This window comes from Vitis riparia, chromosome 14 (genome assembly GCF_004353265.1).
Source record: "Vitis riparia cultivar Riparia Gloire de Montpellier isolate 1030 chromosome 14, EGFV_Vit.rip_1.0, whole genome shotgun sequence".
In the NCBI taxonomy this organism is placed as follows: Eukaryota; Viridiplantae; Streptophyta; class Magnoliopsida; order Vitales; family Vitaceae; genus Vitis; species Vitis riparia.
This window is the reverse complement of record NC_048444.1, coordinates 8,878,380-8,897,899: the sequence shown is the minus strand read 5'-3', so window position 1 is coordinate 8,897,899 and position 19,520 is coordinate 8,878,380. Positions and strand designations below refer to the sequence as shown.

General features: G+C 36.4%; 1 protein-coding gene across 2 annotated transcripts; it reads right to left on the bottom strand.

Moving 5' to 3' along the window:
* Positions 1-2,227: 2,227 nt before the first annotated feature.
* LOC117929714 (protein CROWDED NUCLEI 1) lies at positions 2,228-18,488 on the bottom strand. Of its 2 annotated transcripts, XM_034850095.1 has the most exons (8): positions 17,888-18,488; positions 14,401-14,610; positions 7,704-7,957; positions 7,288-7,558; positions 7,119-7,202; positions 4,445-6,558; positions 3,932-4,163; positions 2,228-2,962 (listed from the first exon to the last, which is right to left on the bottom strand). In XM_034850095.1, the coding sequence occupies exons 1-8, from the start codon at positions 18,149-18,151 to the stop codon at positions 2,675-2,677; spliced, it is 3,717 nt and encodes a 1,238-aa protein (XP_034705986.1). In that variant the 5' UTR covers positions 18,152-18,488; the 3' UTR covers positions 2,228-2,674. The 2 variants fall into 2 exon arrangements, with proteins under 2 accessions (XP_034705986.1, XP_034705987.1); XM_034850096.1 differs by lacking the exons at positions 14,401-14,610; positions 17,888-18,488 and adding an exon at positions 8,437-8,568.
* Between the last annotated feature and the right edge of the window lie 1,032 nt (positions 18,489-19,520).

Genomic DNA, 19,520 nt, shown 5'->3' with positions numbered 1-19,520 from the left:
TAACAAGAAAGGCTTTATAGTAGAATAGGTTAGTGTCATCATCCAGTGCAAAACACCCATCAAGTATAAGCATCCTGGTTATCCTACTATTATGATTTCTATAGGAGAAGTAGGCAGCGAGAGAGCACTCCTTGACTTGGGGGCAAGTGTTAATCTGATTCAGTTTGCACTATATCAGAAGATGGGTCTGGGGGAGTTAAAAAGAACAAACATCACGTTATCCTTAGCAGACTGATCAGTTAAAGTACCTCAGGGAATTGTAGAAGATGTCTCAATTCAAGTAGACTGATTTTATTACCCTGTGGATTTTGTAGTGCTTAACGTTGAACAGCCTGAGAGGGCTGCCAATGCAATACCAATCATCCTGGGCTGGCCATCCCTAGCAACTGCCAATACATTGATTAACTGCGCAAACAGGATAATGAAGCCAACCTTTGGAGACATAACGTTGGAAACTAATGTTTTGCAGCTTCCAAAGAATTTGTAATGACAACAAAGGAATGGGAAACCAACTAAGGTTTGCTTGATGGAAACACTAATCCAGGAACATGCCGATGATTTGCTAGAACAACAATTAATTGATAATTTTGAAGGGCTAGAAGATATGGCATCTGCATATCAACTGAAGATAAAATAACACCACTGTGGAAAAAGAAAGGAGACAATGAAGTGATTTTCACAATAGAGAAAGTTGAGAAAGGCAAAAAAAAAAAAAGGGAGGAGAAAAAACAACTTCCTGAAGGACTTAAATATGTGTACCTTAGAGAAAGAGAGGAGTATCCGGTTATCATAGCTACAAGTCTAAATATAATCCAAGAAAAAGAGTTCATTCAAGTATTGAAACACTGCAGGAATGCTATAGGTAGGTCCATAGAAGACTTGATAGGAATCAGTCCAAACCTCTGCATTCATCACATATTCTTAGAGGAAGATACTAAACCTATTCGCCTACCACAGAGGAGACTCAACCCGCCTATGCGAGAGGTTGTGAAAGCAGAAGTAATCAAACTATTGGGGGCTGGAATTATTTACTCTATTTCAGACAGCACTTGGGTAAGCCCAACACAAGTGGTCCTGAAAAAGGGTGGTATCATATATACTACCAGACTTACACAGGTTGGAGGGTATGTATTGATTACCGAAAACTGAATGCAATAGCCAGAAAAGATAATTTCCTAATGCCATTCTTAGATCAAACATTGGAGAAAGTTGCAGGTTACCATTACTACTATTTCTTAGATGGATATTCAGGGTATTTTCAAACACCTATTGTTGCTGAACAATGAAAAGACTTACCTCTACACCAGTGGTAATAACTCCTAACTGGAATTTGTCATTTGAACTCATGTGCAATGCTAGTAACTATGCTATTGGTGTTGATGAATGGGAATACACTAAGAGATGAGAAAAGTTTCAACAATTACGAGCAATTAACAAAAAAATGGTCAATGCCACTGCATAACATTCTGGTGGGGAAGTATTTGACTGTTGAAGCTATTCCCTACAGAACTAACGACCATAAAGAAGTAGTAAATTTCCTAAGACAATATATTTCTTAGATTTGGTGTACCCAGAATTCCTGATCAATGATGGAGGGAAACACTTCTGTAATACAGCTATGGAAACTTTGTTGAGGAAGCATGGTGTGAGACATAGGATTACTACACCCTATCATCCACAAGCTAACGGCCAAGTGGAGCTTTCTAACAGGGAGAGAAAGGTAATTCTTACCAAAGTGGCAAACCCCACAAGGACGGACCAGACATACATGCGATAACAAACTTGGGAATGTCACCATACCGAGCTGCATATGGAAAAGCCTATCAACCTTCTAGTAGAACTTGAACTTTAGGCTTATTGGGCAATCGGAAAATTGAAATTTTGATTGGGATAAAATTAGCGAGAATAGGAAACTGGACTTATTGGAGCTAGAAGCTATGTGTGATGAAGCTTGTGAGTTCAGTAAGCAGGCTAAAGGAAAATACAAAATGTGGCATGACAAAAGGATACTACGAAGAGAATTTCAGTAATTTGTTGGGAGGAAAGAGATTATAATCAGATATCCATTTCGATATACCGAGATTATGATCTAGGGAGCAATTTTTATTATCAAATAAAAATGATAATAAGAATAAAAATGAAGGTGAAATTTAAAAAATTAAAATTTTAATTTATATCAGAATAAATTTTGTATCCATACTTCCATTTCGAATTAGTAATCCGACCATTCACACAAGAAAACATTTCACAAACCAACCCAATTACAAAAACCAGAAATTAATGGCCAACAAGTTTTAGATGGAACTTTGAAATAGGGAGAGAGAGAATACAAGCATTTGCTACAAACAACTTAGTACAAGAAGCTACGTCCGGCGTTAAAAATTGCACTGGCGGGACTGCTAGTCTGCTACTACCCCATCAAATCATGAAGGTGGTTGTAAAAATGAGAGAACGTGCTGAGAATCCTAAAACATGGAAGAAAAAGAAGCCGAAAAAAACCAATCCACCCCCCCACCCCCACCCCAATTACAACTTTCATACTCACTACTACATTGACTCATGTTAAAATACACACTACTACACATCAGAGAGAGGCCCCCCTAACAGCCATGACTAAAACAGCTGATACAATACTTGGCTAAACCCACCAACCCAGTAGTAGGGTCCAGAGTGATCACGTGGTTAGAAAGGTCCAAAGCTTCTTTCCGATTGAAACTTCCCCAGGATGTTCATACTCTTCATCTTCATCATCTTCATTTGTATCCTCATCCTCATCCCCGTCCCCATTCCCTTCCCCACCTTCCTTGGGAGGCTTACTCCTGCCCTCATCCAAATTCCCATCACTATACTCCATAGGCCCTTCATCAGGTGTCTCGTTCACCTCTTCACTCAATGCCATGTTCTCCACCAACTCTTTTGTTGCATCAGCATTGTCGTCTTGAGTGTCTTCTGCTGCTTCAAGCTGTCATACAACGGTTCAAATTACAGGTCAGAAAAAGTTGATTTAGACACTCCCAACAGAAATTTATGTCCAAGTAGCAGCTTTTCTGAAAAGTTTTATCCGTATACTCTCCTCCTAATAGATACTGAAACAAAAACCAAATGGGAGGTCCATATAAATTGGTCTGAAGAACAAAACGAGCACTTACATGCTAAAAACCACATCAATTTTGGATCTTTAGCCTCCATGAGGCTAGCAAACACCATGCGCCCGCCCATTTCACTCTCTCAATTCCCATCTTGCTTGAAGTCCGTGATTGTATTCAAATTTTTCAGAAACAATGACTTTAAATGTTTAGTTGGTACTGGAATAGTTTTGATTTCCATAAAGATTACATATATGAAGACCATATATATGGCTACTTGTTTTTCTCATGAACCCACCCACCCAAGATTGACTAACAAAATTTTTCATATTAATGAAGAATAATTCCTAAAATTGAATATAACACACTGGACTTCCATCTGGTTGTGTTCTTTCTAATAAAGGAGGCAAGCATATCACGATCCACATATTTGAATGCTCACATTGGGGAAACCTATAGTCAAATTCAGTAGCACACCAATGGATAGATCTTCTATAGCCCAATCACAGGGATATTCTGAAGATTGGTGTTGACACATACTGCTGTGGAAATGGGATTCCTGTTAGTTACTCTGGCATCTCAAGTGACAGCAATGAAATCAATAGATCCTAAGTCGATATCTCTAATTCCTTCCAAGATGATATCTTTCATTGGCCACTCTTTAAAATAACCAATTTTGTTATGAGATATCCAACACTATGGGGGTTACTAGAAGTTTCATTATTTGTTTTCCTTGTACTATTTAAAAGAATGGTCTTCCGTGTAATTGGACTGGTTCCTTGCTATAGTGTGTATGAAAACACAGGAGAGAGAAAGAGAGAGAGAGAGAGAGAGAGAGAGATTACCCTAACAACCCTATCTGATGGGAAATGGACATCAACAATGGTTTTGAATGTCTCGGCCTGCAAAACATGTGTGCTTCCACCGTTCTCACTGATAAGTCCCACTGAAGTTGCAGGGGCAGCATTGCAGTCGGGAATTTCTTCTCCTGTACCTCCAGCACCACTGCCATCAGTTTCAGTCTCCTTTCTTTTATGCAGGTTAGTCGAGGATTTAGCAGCTGCAACTGTCACTGTACTGGTAGTCATCATAAACACAAATATTAGGGATATTCATGTGTTAGTAATTTTGCAATGCTCAATCAAATAATATCTACAAAAACAAAGGAAACTCAGCTATTGACTACCGATGAACACAACAACTCATATAGCAATCAAGGCGCAAGTGCAAATGCATATATATATAGGTTGGAACTGGAACAGAATTCACAGAACAATCCTCATAAAAAAAATAATATACACAACAATTAAAATCACATATTCACAACATTGCTCAAAATACAAGGATTCAGTATTTACTTTTTAGGCCGTCTGAGATTGTATCTTTCTTGACCAAGAGTTTGCACAGCTGGAGGAACTTTCTGTCTCCTCTTCCCTTGCCTACGTGCCATTACACTATCAGAACGTCCTTCACTGTCATCACCATCCTGCTCACTCACCATTGTTTGAGATGTGTAAGCACGTTGTCGCTTCCTTCCATTTCTGGGAGTCCCTTTATCTGCAAAACTAGATTCTCCACGGCTTTCATCATTCATATGAGCAGAATCCTCAGGATTTCCATTTGGATGCTCATTCTCACTAAGTTCTAAAGATTCCCCTAATATAGCCTTAGCATCTCTGACAACTGCCTTCACAGAGCGGGTTCTATGAATTCTTTGCTTGCTTCTTTTTCCAGGTTTGCGCCGAGCACCCTTTAAATCAGAGTGCTGAGAATGTTGCTGAAGTTCTAGTGCCTTACTGTCAATGTTGCTCTCATCAATAGATAGATCTTGGCCAGCTTCCACCTCTTTGATACTGTTATCAGATTGGATCCTCTGGACATCAAAGGAATCATTTGCAATCCTAAAAGATGGTTCTGGCTCATCTTCAGTGCTACCTAATCTTTTTGACGGTTCCACTATAGCTTGTCTGCTGGGCTCAGGTGCCTCTGTCAGATTTTGAATGGCAGCAACCTCAATCTTTTTACCAGGCGATAAGTTAAATATCTTCGAAGTGCATTTCCGGAGAAAAGAAATGGTTCCACCGGATGTTGGAGATCCTGAACCAACTATTCCTGGAGTCATCTCATTATTTTGCCTCTCAGAAGCAGCCATATTACCCTGAACGCTTCCCTTGAAATAACGATCAGCCAGTCTTGGCAGAGGGGGGACTTCCACATTCTCGATTTCGGGTAAAGGTTGTAGATCCGAAAGCACAAACTCACAGGTTATTTCTCCACAGTTCTTGCAGCTCTTCTGTTGCTCAACAAATGCAATGAAGCGTTCTCTCTCCTTACTGAAAAGTTCCCTCTGATCCTTCAACTTTCTGCTAAGGGAAACAAGTTCATCAATGTCTTTCCGCATTTCAAATTGATGCTCATCAAGATGCTTCTTATTTGCAGCAACTTCCTGTTTTTCTTTTTCTATCCTAAGTCTTTCCAGTTTCACTTCTTCCATTTCTTGCCGAGCTACTTCTCTTAAGTAATTAACATTGTTTAATTCTCTCTCCCTCTCTTCCTCAAATACCTTCTCCCTCTCCTGCAGCTGTTTCTCCAGCTCTTCCCGCCTGTTCTGTATATCAGTCTCAAGTTCTCTTTTCAACAGCTCAAAATCATGAATCATTTGGCTTTTCTCACTCTGAGCTTTTTCAGACAACACTGACTGCTCATGCTCCATGCTGGCTGCAAATGATTCTTTAGCCAGCTTCAGAGATTCAAACTCCCTTTGTATGTAGTCCTGTGTTGCCAGCTTCTCAGTTTTTAACCTTTCCTCTTCAGAATGTTTTAATTTTTCTAACTTTTCCCTCTGTTCACTGACATCAATCAGATCCTTCTCAATCTCAGCTCTCTTCTCATCTAACACTTCCCACTCTCTCTCAAAAGTCTCCCTTTGTAGTTTCAAATCTTCAACTTCCTTCAAAAGAACTTCCTTCTCAAGTCTGTACTTTTCTATCTCCTGTTTCAATTCTGATTGCAGGCGGAGAAATTCTGACCTTTCTTCTTCAGTTATTTCAAGCTGTTTCCTCTCCTCATGTAGCTTCAATTTCTGTTCTTCAATTTCAACCCTTATCTTCTCAGCTTCAGCCTTGAGACTAAGCAAATCCTCTTTATCAGCAAGTATATGTTTCTTTTCAGCCTCCAAGTTTTTCTCCTCAGCTCTAATTGACTTTTCCTTTTCCTTCAGAGCTTTTGATTTAGATTCAAATTCCTTCTCTTTTTCCTTAAACTTTTCCAGTTTCTTCTCCAATGCCTGCTCTCTTTTTGCAACTTTCGCCTCCATGTGATTAAATTCAGTTTCCTTCTTCTCCACTTCAACCACCTTGCTTTTCAATTCCTCCTCCAAGGATTTCCTCTTTTGTTCAATTTCCAACTCAAATTCGCGTTTCTTCACATCAAGAATGATGTTGTGCTCATCAACTAGCTTCTGAATTTCAACCTGTTGGAAATCCATGCAAAAGAAGAACATCAGAAGCATGACTTTAAAAAATGGGGCTGGCAAAGTGATTTTATCTGCCACTAGATTGTTGTCGTGGTTTCAGGACATAGCATACTTTTCCTTCACAAAGCAATGAAATTTATCGAATTAAAAGAGAGGTCAAAAGCAGGTGAATCAGATCTCCATGAAGAAGGAAAATAAAAAACAAAATATAATAGAGAAAATCAAGGGAGGGGACGTTGGGGCTTCTTAATGTAGAAGAAATACACACTAAAACCTACCAAAAAAGAAAATAACATTTCAAGCTATGTGCAGTCATATCCTTATCCACAAAAAATACACACAAACCCCCAACCCCAACCACACACACACATTCGATTTCCCTCTCCACCTCTGTCTCACACATTTCCTGGTTCTTTTCCACGCCAAAAGTTTGACTGCCCACAAAATTTGTGTACCATAAAAACAACAAACATTGTAGAGGTTTATGTCCACATGCATCCATCCATTGACCATAAACACAATGAACATATATGAATCACAAGGTCCCATGGACTCACTCTTTCTCTAGCACAAAGCTTTTCTTCCAATTCAAGTAATTCCTTCTCTTTAATCTCTAAACTCTGTCTCACAGCATCAGTTTCCTGCACCAGAATAATCAGCTATATTAAAAACATGACTACAGATTCTGAGACAACTGAGCTTGGTTGATTGAGAGAAAAAAATTGCCTTCTCTTTTAGAGTTAGGTTTGATAGCCTGCCACTTATATCATCTTCTTTCTTTTTCAAAGTTAAATGAGTCATTTCATTCTTCTTCTGTGCCTCTTCAAGGTCCTTCTCTTTCTGCTTAAAGATCTTATCATTTTCATTTGCCCTCTCCTCCCTTTGATTGAGGATTCTCCGACCTTCGCCCAGCCTCTCTTCTTCCTCTTGTAATTTCTTTTCCCATTCTCGTAAGTCTTCCCTCTGTTTAGATAAAGTAGTCTCATGTGCTTCTCGCCTGAAATAAAAGGAACAAAATTCGCAAGTTAAGAAATGATACTTAAAATGTTGTAATACTCCTAAAAAAACTTAGAGCAAATATATTGTCAGAGTACATAAATTCAGGGATGTTAAGGCCAAGAGATTAAAGTCCTTGAGCATACTCTGCATTGAAGGATAACCGTTCCCTTCTAAGTGCATTTTCTCGAGCATCCACCTCTTGTGATTTTCTCTCAATCTCAGAACTCTTTCTGCTCACCTCTGCAAGCTTAGCATCAGCAGCATGTAACTTTGCTTCTACCTCAAAAGATCTCTCCTCAATGCTAGTCACCAAAGCATTTGCTTCAGCCAACTTTGAATCAGATGTAAACTTAATTTCTGCATACTCTGAACGCATCTCATGCAAGGCCTTCTCTAGCTGCATCAACCACAATATTGTTTGTGAACACAAGTACACGCTAACCACAAAAAATTTCTAGGGACAGTTTTCACAAACTTAAAAAGTATATGCTAACCCACCCACAAGAGAAATAACTTTACAAAAGAAGTTACATGAATGAAATTTCCACAGGCATACACAGAACAATTAAGAGAATCAGAATAGCAAATTTCAGCAGAAAATCCAACAATAAGTGATGCCTATAGATATGTCATATATTTCAAAAAGAATTAGGACAACTTTTTTTAAGTGTATCTGGTTTACACATACACTAAAGTAGAAGCTTTTGCAGCCTAAAAACTCATTTCAGCAAAGGTGGGAGCTAGAAGATTTTGCAGAAGAATTACAAGAAAGAAGATTCAGAATTGAAATTTTTCCACACATTAGATAGAAATCTCTTCTTCATGAAGATCTTCTCAGAGCACTTTACAACTGCACTAAATTGCTTTTAATCACACCTTTCTTGTGGATATCATGCCACCACCACACCAATGATAGGACAGGTTCATTCCAGATGAAACAAGTCTTCTAGAACAATTTACTGCTGCAGCAGGATTGGAAAACCTGCACAACATTCTTCAGTTATTTAAATACATTTGGGATTCCATTCAAGTTTCAGGATATAGGCTTATTGGATACTTCAAATTAATCATCTTCTTTTTTTTTTTCCTTTTTTTTTTTATAGAGTTACTACAAATTAACCACAAACACTTCCATACTACTAAATATTTTACAGACATTCTGAAATCTGCATGTTGGGAATGCTACTTTGAGATCATCACTTTACTAGAAGTCCTGAAAAGGGCGGCTTCAATAGATAATAATAACCTTAAGATGGTGGGGGATTCAGAAACTGTTATAGCTGGGGTTTAGAGTCACAAGAGATATGATCAGTGGCTGCATCAGATTGTTGATGTCTTCCATAATTTGGGATATTCTTTCAATTGGAAGCCTAGATTGGCTGAGCATGAAGCTGACAGAATGGTCAAGAGGACGCCACCTTCACCATTAAGCCCCTAATAAACCCACAAAAAGGGAATTTTAGTATAATCTAGGTGTACGGGTGATGGCTTTTCTTTCTTGATGTTGGGAGGCGCATTATTTTCTTAAAATCTTGCATCCCTGCTTTGTTTCACTGGAAAGATCTCTCATCCTTGCTGGTATAATCTTCTACATTTTAATAATATTTCAGTTTCCTATTCAAGAGTTGAATCTTTTACAAATTTCTGGACAATGTTTTTCTACAGAAGTATCATTTAAGTTTTGAGATGAAGCAATCAGTTAAGAAAGCAGGTCCCAGATAATTTCTAAATCAAGATTTTTATAAAAAAAAAAATGAAAAAAAAGGCAAATTTATTCATAATTATATCAAATTTGAACATTTCCAATTCTTCAAATATGACAAAAATGGGCTAACTAATAATTACCATAATGGCTTGCAGAACATTCTTTCTAGAAGATGTTTCCAAATGCATGCTTAGAGAATCTAGGCCTCAAGGACCCACTTGAGAGTAGAAATGAATCTAGTCTTTTCACTTTCAAATCCATTTTGAAAGTTAAGGCACAGCGTTTTTTTAAAATGCAAAAAAAACAGCACTTTGACATTTTCTGAAAATGGTGCATTGGCTGAAAACATTTATTTTGGTATCAGATATGACCAATTCATTAAACTGAATCAATACAATGAATGAAAAATTATCCTTCACATTGGAACAAAATCTGACCAAAAAGGAAGAAGCAAGCCAATGAGTGATCCTTCACATCAATATAAAATCTCACCAAAAAGGAAAAATATAGGCAAGATCTCCCAACCAAAGCTAAAAAAATAGACCCAAAAAGAAAAGGAAGAAACATATACACACACTAGAAGAAGCCAAGGCTACAAACTCAACCAGAAGAAAATCCAACACTTAGGCACTGTACTTAGCCAGCTTAACCTGTCTGATTAATTAAGCAAGAACAGAGCCAGAAACTTTTATTAGGAGGGGGCAATCTTTGAAAAAGGAGGGGCAATCCTTTTTTTTTATATAAGTAAATTTTTGTCCCCATTGGGACTTGAACTTAGAACCTCCCACAAATCCTCCCCCATCCCTTTACCACTTGAGCCAGGCCTCAAGAGCACAAAAGGAGGGGCAATCCTTGAAATTAATACTCTAAAAAATAGTCAATTAATAAGTGATATGGATGGGTTTTCATATTTGGGATGCAACACATGGTCATTATTAATGAATCAACTAAATTTTGAAAGGTTAAAAAATATATATATAAATGCATCACACCACAAGTAATGCCAATAGCATGTTATATACTGTACACATGACCTAATGATCATGTGTACAGTATATAACATGCTATTGGCATTACTTGTGGTGTGATAAAAATGAATCTTTAAAGGAAATTTTAAAAATAAATTTAAAAGGATCTAGTGAGAAATTTTCTTAAAAAATTTCAACAATTTCATTAATTTTTTGTACCGAAACTAAATTTTTTTAATTTTTTCTCAATTAACTGAATATGAACAAATGAGCTGTGAGAGATTAAAATTTTAAGTTAGGAATTACCCTCAGCATGCTAATTTTGCAAACTAAAATAATTATTTTTATCTTCTCAAACAATTAACAAAATGGTTCATTAGTAAGAACTTTGATGATGGTATTTAAAATATAAAAAATAAAAAACAAAAACTCCTATTTAGCTTTCTTTTTTGAAAATTTTCAACTAAACTTGGGTTATTTATTTATTTTTCTATGAGAGAATCATATAACATATTTTTTTTACAGGTGAGAGAACCATATAAAAAATACTTGTCTTCCAAGGTTGATGTTTTTCAAACAACTAAATATAATTATTCTTGCCTCCTCAAACAATTACAATCAATCTTTTTTTTTTTTTCTGATAGGAAACCACGCATGAATATATTGATAGAAAAAGAAGTACAAAAGGAGGATGAGGAATCCTCCCGCCAAAAGTAAAACTAAACAACAACAATTACAATCAATCTTTGGTTCATTAGTAATAACTTTGATAATGGCCCTTTGCCCATGTTGGACTTTATTGATTGGTGGAGCTTTAGGTAGTGGGTGGCAGTGTTTTTCAGCATTTACCATGATCTCATGGCGCCTTTTGAGCATGATTCAAAATCACGGTATTGGTCATTCACTCAAAGGGTCTTGAGGCACATCGGTCTTAGCGTTTTGGCTCGATATCAGGCGATTCACAAATTTATAAGTTAAAAGATTCAAAAAATTATAAAATTTAAAAAAATAATAATAAGTATAATTAAATAAAACAAAATTGTGATATAAAACAAAATTGTGATATAAAATGGTGCAATTGTCATCAAATTGATGAAAAATAAATATGAAATTGTCTCCGAGTTTCAATTCCAACATCATCAGCCTATATGGTAAATCAATATAATTCATATCACATATTTTAATATAAAATAATAAATCATCATCATATAAATATAATTCATATCAAACATAATCATTTAAAATAATAAATTATTCTTTCTTTTTTTTCTTTTTTTCTTTTTTTATAACCGAGGAACCTTCCATGGTCGAGCCCTTAGGACTCTCCATGGGGCCTCAAACCTCAGGATGTTGACCGCCCCACAACAACGAACACCGGGTAAATTCAGGAAAATCTACAACATCCTCTCATATCCCATCATCCAACCCTGAATCAGAAAATGAAAATACTCATTCTAGTGTCTATAATGATTTGTATTGGCCCATTGCATTGAGGAAAGGCACTAGAAAATGCACTCAGCATCCTATTTCAAATTTTACCTCATTACATCATTTATCATCTACATACCGAGGCTTTATTACACAAATGTCTTCTGTTGAGATTCCAAACACAATCCAAGAGGCACCCAGAGATGAGAATTGAAGGAAAGCAATTAATGAGGAGATGCAAGCTTTGAAAAAAAACAAATGAGACTTGGGATATAGTTGAGCTTCCCAATGGGAAGAAACAGTAGGTTGTAAGTGGATTTTCACAATTAAATACAAGGCTAATGGGACAATAAAAAGGTATAAGGCTAGATTGGTAGCTAAAGGATTTACCCAAACTTATAGCATTGACTACCAAGAGGCCTTTGCACCAGTGGCAAAAATGAACACTATTCGTATTCTATTGTCTTTAGTTGCTAATCTTGATTGGCCTTTGTAGCAATTTGATGTGAAGAATACTTTCTTACATGGCAACTTAGAAGAAGAGGTATACATGGACACTCCATCAGGGTTTGGTGACAAGGCTTGGAAGAACAAAGTCTGCAAGCCTAAGAAGTCTCTTTATGGACCTAAACAACCTCCAAGAGCATGGTTTGGGAGATTTACAAAATCAATGATAAGAATGAACTACCATAAAAGCCAAGGAGACCACACATTGTTTATCAAACATAACTCATCTGGTAAGTTGATTGTCTTGATAGTTTATATGGATAACATTATTGTTACTGGAAATGACGAGGGGGAAATTCAAAGACTAAAAACTTATTTGTCTAATGAATTTGAGATCAAGGATCTAAGGCGTCTAAAATATTTCCTCGGGATTGAAGTGGCACGTTTAAAAGGGGGAATATTAATTTTCCAACAAAAATATATCCCCGATTTGCCAAGGGAGATAGGGATGTTAGGATGCAAACCAACAGACTCCAGTTGAGCAAAATCATAAATTAGGAGGAAAAATAAAGGATGATATGGTAGACCATGGCCTCTATCAAAGATTGATGGGGAAATTAATTTATTTATCTCACACTCAACCACACATTGCATATGTTGTCAGTGTGGTAAACCAATTCATGCATTCACCACATGAAATACTCTATCTTGCTCCATTATCTTCTTCAATCATTTAGCAACTACCATTTCTATGTGTTGGTAATGATCTAATTCCAGTCATAAGCTTCGCAATTTATTGTAATATTTAGTGACAAACTAGCTTCCTTGTTTTGTAGCATGAAATCGACAATTCAACTCATATACTTGTGTTGTTATTCCACTCTTGGAATACGTTTGACTAATGGCATCCAAAATCTCTTTGGCAGTGGAGAGAAACAAGTATGTTTGGCTAATCTTCAGTTGCATGAAGTGTAGTAGCCAAGACATCACCATGGAATTTTCCTCATCCCATAATTTATATCGTGGATCATTGGAGTCGGGTTTGATTTGGCACTCGTGACATAGCCCATCTTCCCTTAACTTTTAATGAAAAGTTTGGCTAATTGGGACCATTGTAGGAAATTCTGGCCATTGAGTTTTTGAGTGGTGATTTGGAGTGTAGGGCTATCACTATGATGGGTAGATAAAGGTGATAAGGTTCGGAGTGTAGAGGAGGGATTGAAGGGTAGGGTTGTTTGAGAGGACATTTTTAGGGAAAAAACAACAAGGTTTCTGGCTTTTTTTTTTTTTTTTTTTTGGAGTAAACAAGTAATGACCTTGAGGGAATTACAATGGGAACTAAGGAACCAACAACCAAGGCTAGTTAAAAGAGGGAACAAGCTACAACAATGAAGGTTGTATGTGACCTTGGCAGAGTCAAACTTTTGGCTCTAATACCATGATGAAAAAAATCTCCTGTGTATCTTTACATTCTGATTTACAATACATATATACAAAGGATGAGATCACCTAAATTAGGCTACTTACAAAAAAAATCACTAAAATCAAGCAATCCAATTGCAAGAATCCTATATGGAAATTTACCTTAGGTTCCTATGTAGAAGTTACCCAGATTCTTGGTACAAGAATCATGGGTCAGCTTTTACAAGAAAGGAAAAATATGGTAGGAGAAATTAGATATATATGGAGATAAAAAATTGCTGATTTCTTGGCTTATTCTTCTAACAATTTCAAATCTCAGTTAACCAAACAAAAGGAGCAGAATGCCAATACAAATGAGTCACATGAAAAAAAAATGGGACAAAGAAGGACAACTAGATTTTTTTTTTATAGACAAAAGAAGGACAACTAGATAGCATATGCTAAATCAGAACCATGCAGACAAGTCAACAAATAATGTTAATCAGTGAACATCACAGATGAGAATTAAACATCTATGCTAAGTCTGACAAAATATCAAATCAAAAGATGTGGTAAAGGATATCCACACTTTAAACATCTTCCACGATTACAACAGAAAAGCAAAGTAACTAGGGGGAAATGAAATCACTTCATTTGACAAGATCAACCAGAAGACAATTCAAAAATATCAATTTAGAACCTAGCTATTTGATCAGCTTATAGCAAAGAGGCACATAAACATACCTTTTATTTTATCAGAACACATAAACATACTCATAAGGGAGGAAAAACAACAACCCCACTAAAGCGTTAGTCATGCCATCCAGAGTATTTTCCAAAATGGAAGTGAAAAATATAAAGAAAATATGAAACAGTGGGAAGAAAACGTACATCAAGCACACACTGCTTCTCAATTCCCAAGGCTTTCCTCAAATTCTCCTCACGCTTCTCAACTTCAGACATTGCAACCAAATGTGCATCTTGTTCTCGTTTGAGGGCATCTTTTACATCTACCAATGCTTGCCTGAGTTCATCATACTTAGAAGTCCACTCCTTTTTCTCAATGAGAAGAAGCCCCATATTGTATTGGTATTCAAAAATCTGTTCACAAAACAAGTCGTGATAAGATTAATGTATTTTTTTTAATATCAAAACCAAAATTTGATCACTTAGCAGGAACTGAAACGTTGAGAATAAATGAAAAAGAAAAACATCGAATGGCTTATGGAATAGATAGTAAAACAAACATAAAATGACCAGAGTTCTCCACACTCTAGGCACTGGTCTGCTTTGGGCACAAAAGAAAAAAGGAAAACAAGCCTAACAGGTTACAAAATTAAAATAGTGGCTAAGTGAAAGAACAAGATCAAGCCAGAAAAGATGAAAATTAATAAGATAATTTAAAACCACCCTAGAAAGATTATCAGAAAAAAGGAAAGAAAGAAAGAAAAAGGTTATTTGGACACATGCTAAAATAACTGTCAAATTGCAAAAATGACCTCCCTCTCTAATCTTGTTGAAAGATGACACTTTTCGGACACTTGTATCCTTTTACATTTTGTTTCCCTCCAAAAACATATCTTCCCACCTATTTTAATCATTTAATCATTTCTCTAAACTCATTTATCTCTCAAACTTAATTTTTTCCCTTTCCCACCTGAACTTTGATACTAGCAAAGTTCGTTTCACTGCTAGGTCTTAATCTTTAAGTGTGACTTCAAACTTTCTTTCATTATTGCCTCATGTTGTTAACTTCATTTTTCTCTCTCTTCGCAACGTTTTGAGAAAAATCTTTCTCATCTCATAATGTGCCCATTCTCTTATCTTTCACACAACTCATTTTCGTTCGAGGTGTTCACCTAAATTGTGTCGAGATTAAGTTCTATTTATAAAAAACTTAACTAGGGTTAAGTCCTATATCATAATGGTCACTTGAACTGCACTATGGTTAGGTTTGATTTACAACTTACTTAATTATGGTTAAGTTTTCATTTAAGATTTTTACATGAAGTATAGCAAGATTAAGTTTCATTTACAACAAACTTAATATGAGTTTACTCATGCTCCAAAAGCCATTGCAATATAATTAGATCCCTAAATATTGCTAGAAATTTAAAATGAAAAACACTTGCATTTTCAACATATTCTTTAATATTCTTTATTGAAAGTTCAAAGTCGTGTCTTCCTACAATTAAAACTTCATTTCATGTTAACCACTTTCAAATAACAAAGAAATGAATGAAATTTTAGTTGAAAGAAGGATGATAGTGGGTTTCAACTAAGAGATAGAAAAGAGCAACAAGAGAGGTGAGTTGAACGTTGTTACAAAGAAGTGGAGTTACACAAAGAAATGAGTGGAGGCAATGAAGAAAGAGAGAAAGAAAGAGATTTGAAAGACAATGGAAAGATAGGAGAAGAAAGACATTTGATTTCACAGGTTTTTGGTAGGTTTTCTTTTCTATGTGGTTTAAGGGTAATTTAGTTCAAAAAGGGTTATGTATCAGCAAAAAGATTGAGGAGGGTTATTTTGCAAATTAGGGGTTATTTTGCCCCTTTTGACCAAATATTCCAAAGAAAAATGGAAATACCAAACAATAACAATCATGGAAAGAATCACTCAACCCATCCCCACTCTCGTCATAGCTGAGAAACTCCAAACCTAGGAAATAGAAGAGACCAAGATGCTGCCCACAACACAGAAGAATAGGGTGTGCCAGCCCCTCTTCCTTTTTGAATTAACACCAACAGATCACAAGATGAGCAACTCTACACCTCAACTAGCCTAAGGAGGGGAACTTTCTGGAACTATTTTCACATGAAGAAGCGTGACATAGGCAGCCCACAAGAAGCCTAGACAGCTGAAGCTAGAAAATTCTAGAATGGCCTAGGTAAGAGCATGCCAGTATGGAGAAGAAAAAGGAGACCACAAAGCTAGCTCTTATTCAACAATTTCCAACAAGGACCATCTAACTTCTCCACATTAGCTCACTCCCATGGTTTTAAGCACACCTAGGCCCCAGGTGTAACCACTCCCTAGTTATAACGTCTTGCTTGCCAAAGCATGTGCCTTGTTGAAAAAGTGTGCCTCGCATGCTTTCCTTTTTTATACAACTTTATTCTTGAAATTTGTAACTACATCTTAAAATTTATATAATTTCATTACTTTTTTTATTGAATGTTTCTTTTAAATGTTTAGAATATTAAATTTTTTATTGATTGGATTAGATTTGTATTTTATACAATTAATATGCATCCTCGTTCACATTTCACTTGGCTCAAGCGCACGCCTTGTGTTGTGTCTTAGTCCTAAGCTGTAAAGACTTTTGTACCTTAGGTGCGCCTTGCGCCTTTTAAAACTATGCTCGCTCCTCATAGAATCCATGCCAAAAAAGCTGTCAACCCAATTCCCAGTCATGCAAACTCCTTCTAAAGATCAAATACAATGGCTAAGGCTCCCTTCCCCATACCAATTAGCCAGCTACCCAAGTTCCTCTCACAACTGCTAAGACATACACCATTAATGCCCGGAGGCAGGACAAGGGGTTTTTAGTATGGCCCAATTACAACTGAATATTCTTCATGAATGCCAGAAAGCAATACAAAGCAGTCAAGGAGTTCACAAATTTAACTGTCATGTTACCATTACTAATTATTAAGAGTTAAACAAGGAGGCCGCCCTCCAATGAAAAATAAAAATACTTAAGAAAATAAGGAAGGCCACCTAATTTCAGGATTACTACTTTGCTAGTAGAGAAAATCACAAATGTCCTTAACAATTACAAAGTAATCAACTCCTTAATTCATTTCTCACTTTCTTATTTATTTGAGTTCATGAAAGATGGAAAACTATTATCACCAACTCATCAATGTCATTACCCATAAGTTTAAATTCTCATCCCAATCAGCGGAAGGTGGACAGCCTCCCAATTAAACTGTTCCTCTATCATCTCTAATTCTCAGGAGGAAACATGGCAACTATTGCATTACTTGGGCCAACATAATCCATAGAGAGGAACATAAATGTTCTCGATGATTTGTGACTCAACCAAAACCTTCACTTATTATATGCTTGTTTCATCATAAACCCAAAATAAAAACCACATTTATATACCTTTACAAGGCATCAAACAAATTATACGTTAAAAACCATAAATACACATGTTCCCTTTCCAAACTTCAAATTGATGCTTCAACTCTAATCCCTCAAACGTCAAAGAACGATTTTGATCTTCAGCTCATCGCAATCAAGTAAAATTAAGAAAATTTAAAAAATTCAACAAAAAGACAAGGCACCATAATTGGCCTTAATAAATCACCAATTTCAAATAATTACCGTATCCAACATAAAAACAGGCAAGAGTCAAAAAAATTTACCAACCTCGCTCTCAAGCTTTGAAACCTTTGCAACCAATGCTTCAAGGTCCGACGAGACCTCGCCCGGCCGCTCCACCATATTCCCACCATTCTCGCCCGGCGTCACCGGTTCAACAAAAGCTGCACTCTTTCCCTTCGAAACACTTCCATCGCCGACTCCGCCATTTCTAGGGCTCAAATTCGAACCCGACCCAGCAGCGTTCTTCTGGGCATCGCTCCTGGGCGTGAGAGACCAACCCGACCACACCTTTCTCTGCGGCGTAAACATCACTACAATTTCCACAACCTGCCCTCACCAAGCCCCGAAATCACAGATCGTGGGCTCAACTTCATAAGCACAATGAATTCGAACTCAACGGTCGGAAAAAAAAAAAAAAAAAAGGAATAAAAAAACCCTAAAGATCGGCGAAAAAGCAAACCCTAAGTGTTGGAGATGCAGAGTGAAGAGAAAGATGGAACAGAAACCCTAGACGGACGTGAACGGAGTTCCTAAATTCCGGCGAGTTCGGAATTTGAAATCCGGTAACGTCTCGAAACCAACCTCCCCCTGTTTCTCTCTCTTCCTTCTCTCTCCTCTTTCTCTCTCTGACTCCCTCCCTATCTTTTTAGCCCACCTTTCGTGCTTTTGCGCGGATCACTCACGTTCCTTACTTTTTTTTTATTTCCGACAGCAATTCCATATGTTGAAATTACTATAATACCCTTGACTTAGGTTTATTTTTGGTGCGGTTGGTAGGGTCTTTTGGGAATTTAGTCCGATGGCTTTTATGATTGGAACGTAGGCGTCTGACGTGAGGACTGAATTGGCCTTTGGCCTCTGGCAGCAATGTGACTGGGCGAGTGGAAATTGTGTAAAAAAATAGGGGTATTTAGGTAAATTAGGATTTAGAAGGGAATGAGAATATAGGAGGAGCTTAAAAATGCCACGGTGTTAAGGAGCTGTTAACTTGGGAATGAGGCTATTCGGATTTTAGAAGATAAGCATCTCTTTTGCCCCATGTGTTCTCCTCACCTCTCTCCTGACTTTCCTTTTTGGAATTTTCTTTCTTTTTCTTTTCTTTTTTTTTTCTTTTTCCCCTAACAAAAGCAGCCAGAAAAAAGTAGTATATTAAAAATAAGGCTATATTTAACTATTTAAGAAGTGTTTTTTAAATCAATTTTTTGTTTTTTAAAAATTATTAATTTTTTAAAAAAATAATAATTATATAAACATGTAAAATGATTAAAAATAAAATATTAAATATAAAAATTATATTTAAAATATTAAAAACAATTTAAGTTTTTTAAAAATTTTTGAAAATAGTTTTTAAAAACTATTTTTAAAACCAGTTACAGGTCTTAAACATTCCACTTTCGAAATCATTACTCAAAAGAAAATAATAAAAAGCAACAGTTTTAAATCAATCTTATGATTTTATTTATGGTTAAAAAAGTTGAAAATTATTGGTTGATAATTAATAATTAATTTTATAACTGCTATTGTGATGCACAAGTTTCTGGTGACGCATTGGTGGAGCCCACCAAAGCCCATCACAACATTTTTTCATAGGGTGTAGTCATTTATTTGTGGAATTTATAGTAGTTGGTGGGAATATTTCTTGGTGACTCAGAAGACTAATTATCAGTATCAGAAGACT

Excerpts from the sequence above, each read along its gene's own strand:
- LOC117929714 (XM_034850095.1), bottom strand. The coding sequence starts at position 18,151 with ATGTTTACGCCGCAGAGAAAGGTGTGGTCGGGTTGGTCTCTCACGCCC. Across the intron at positions 7,559-7,703 it reads CGGTTATCCTTCAATGCAGA|GCGAGAAGCACATGAGACTA; the intron begins GTATGCTCAAGG and ends CTTTTATTTCAG. Across the intron at positions 2,963-3,931 it reads CATCAGATAGGGTTGTTAGG|CTTGAAGCAGCAGAAGACAC; the intron begins GTAATCTCTCTC and ends GTTGTATGACAG.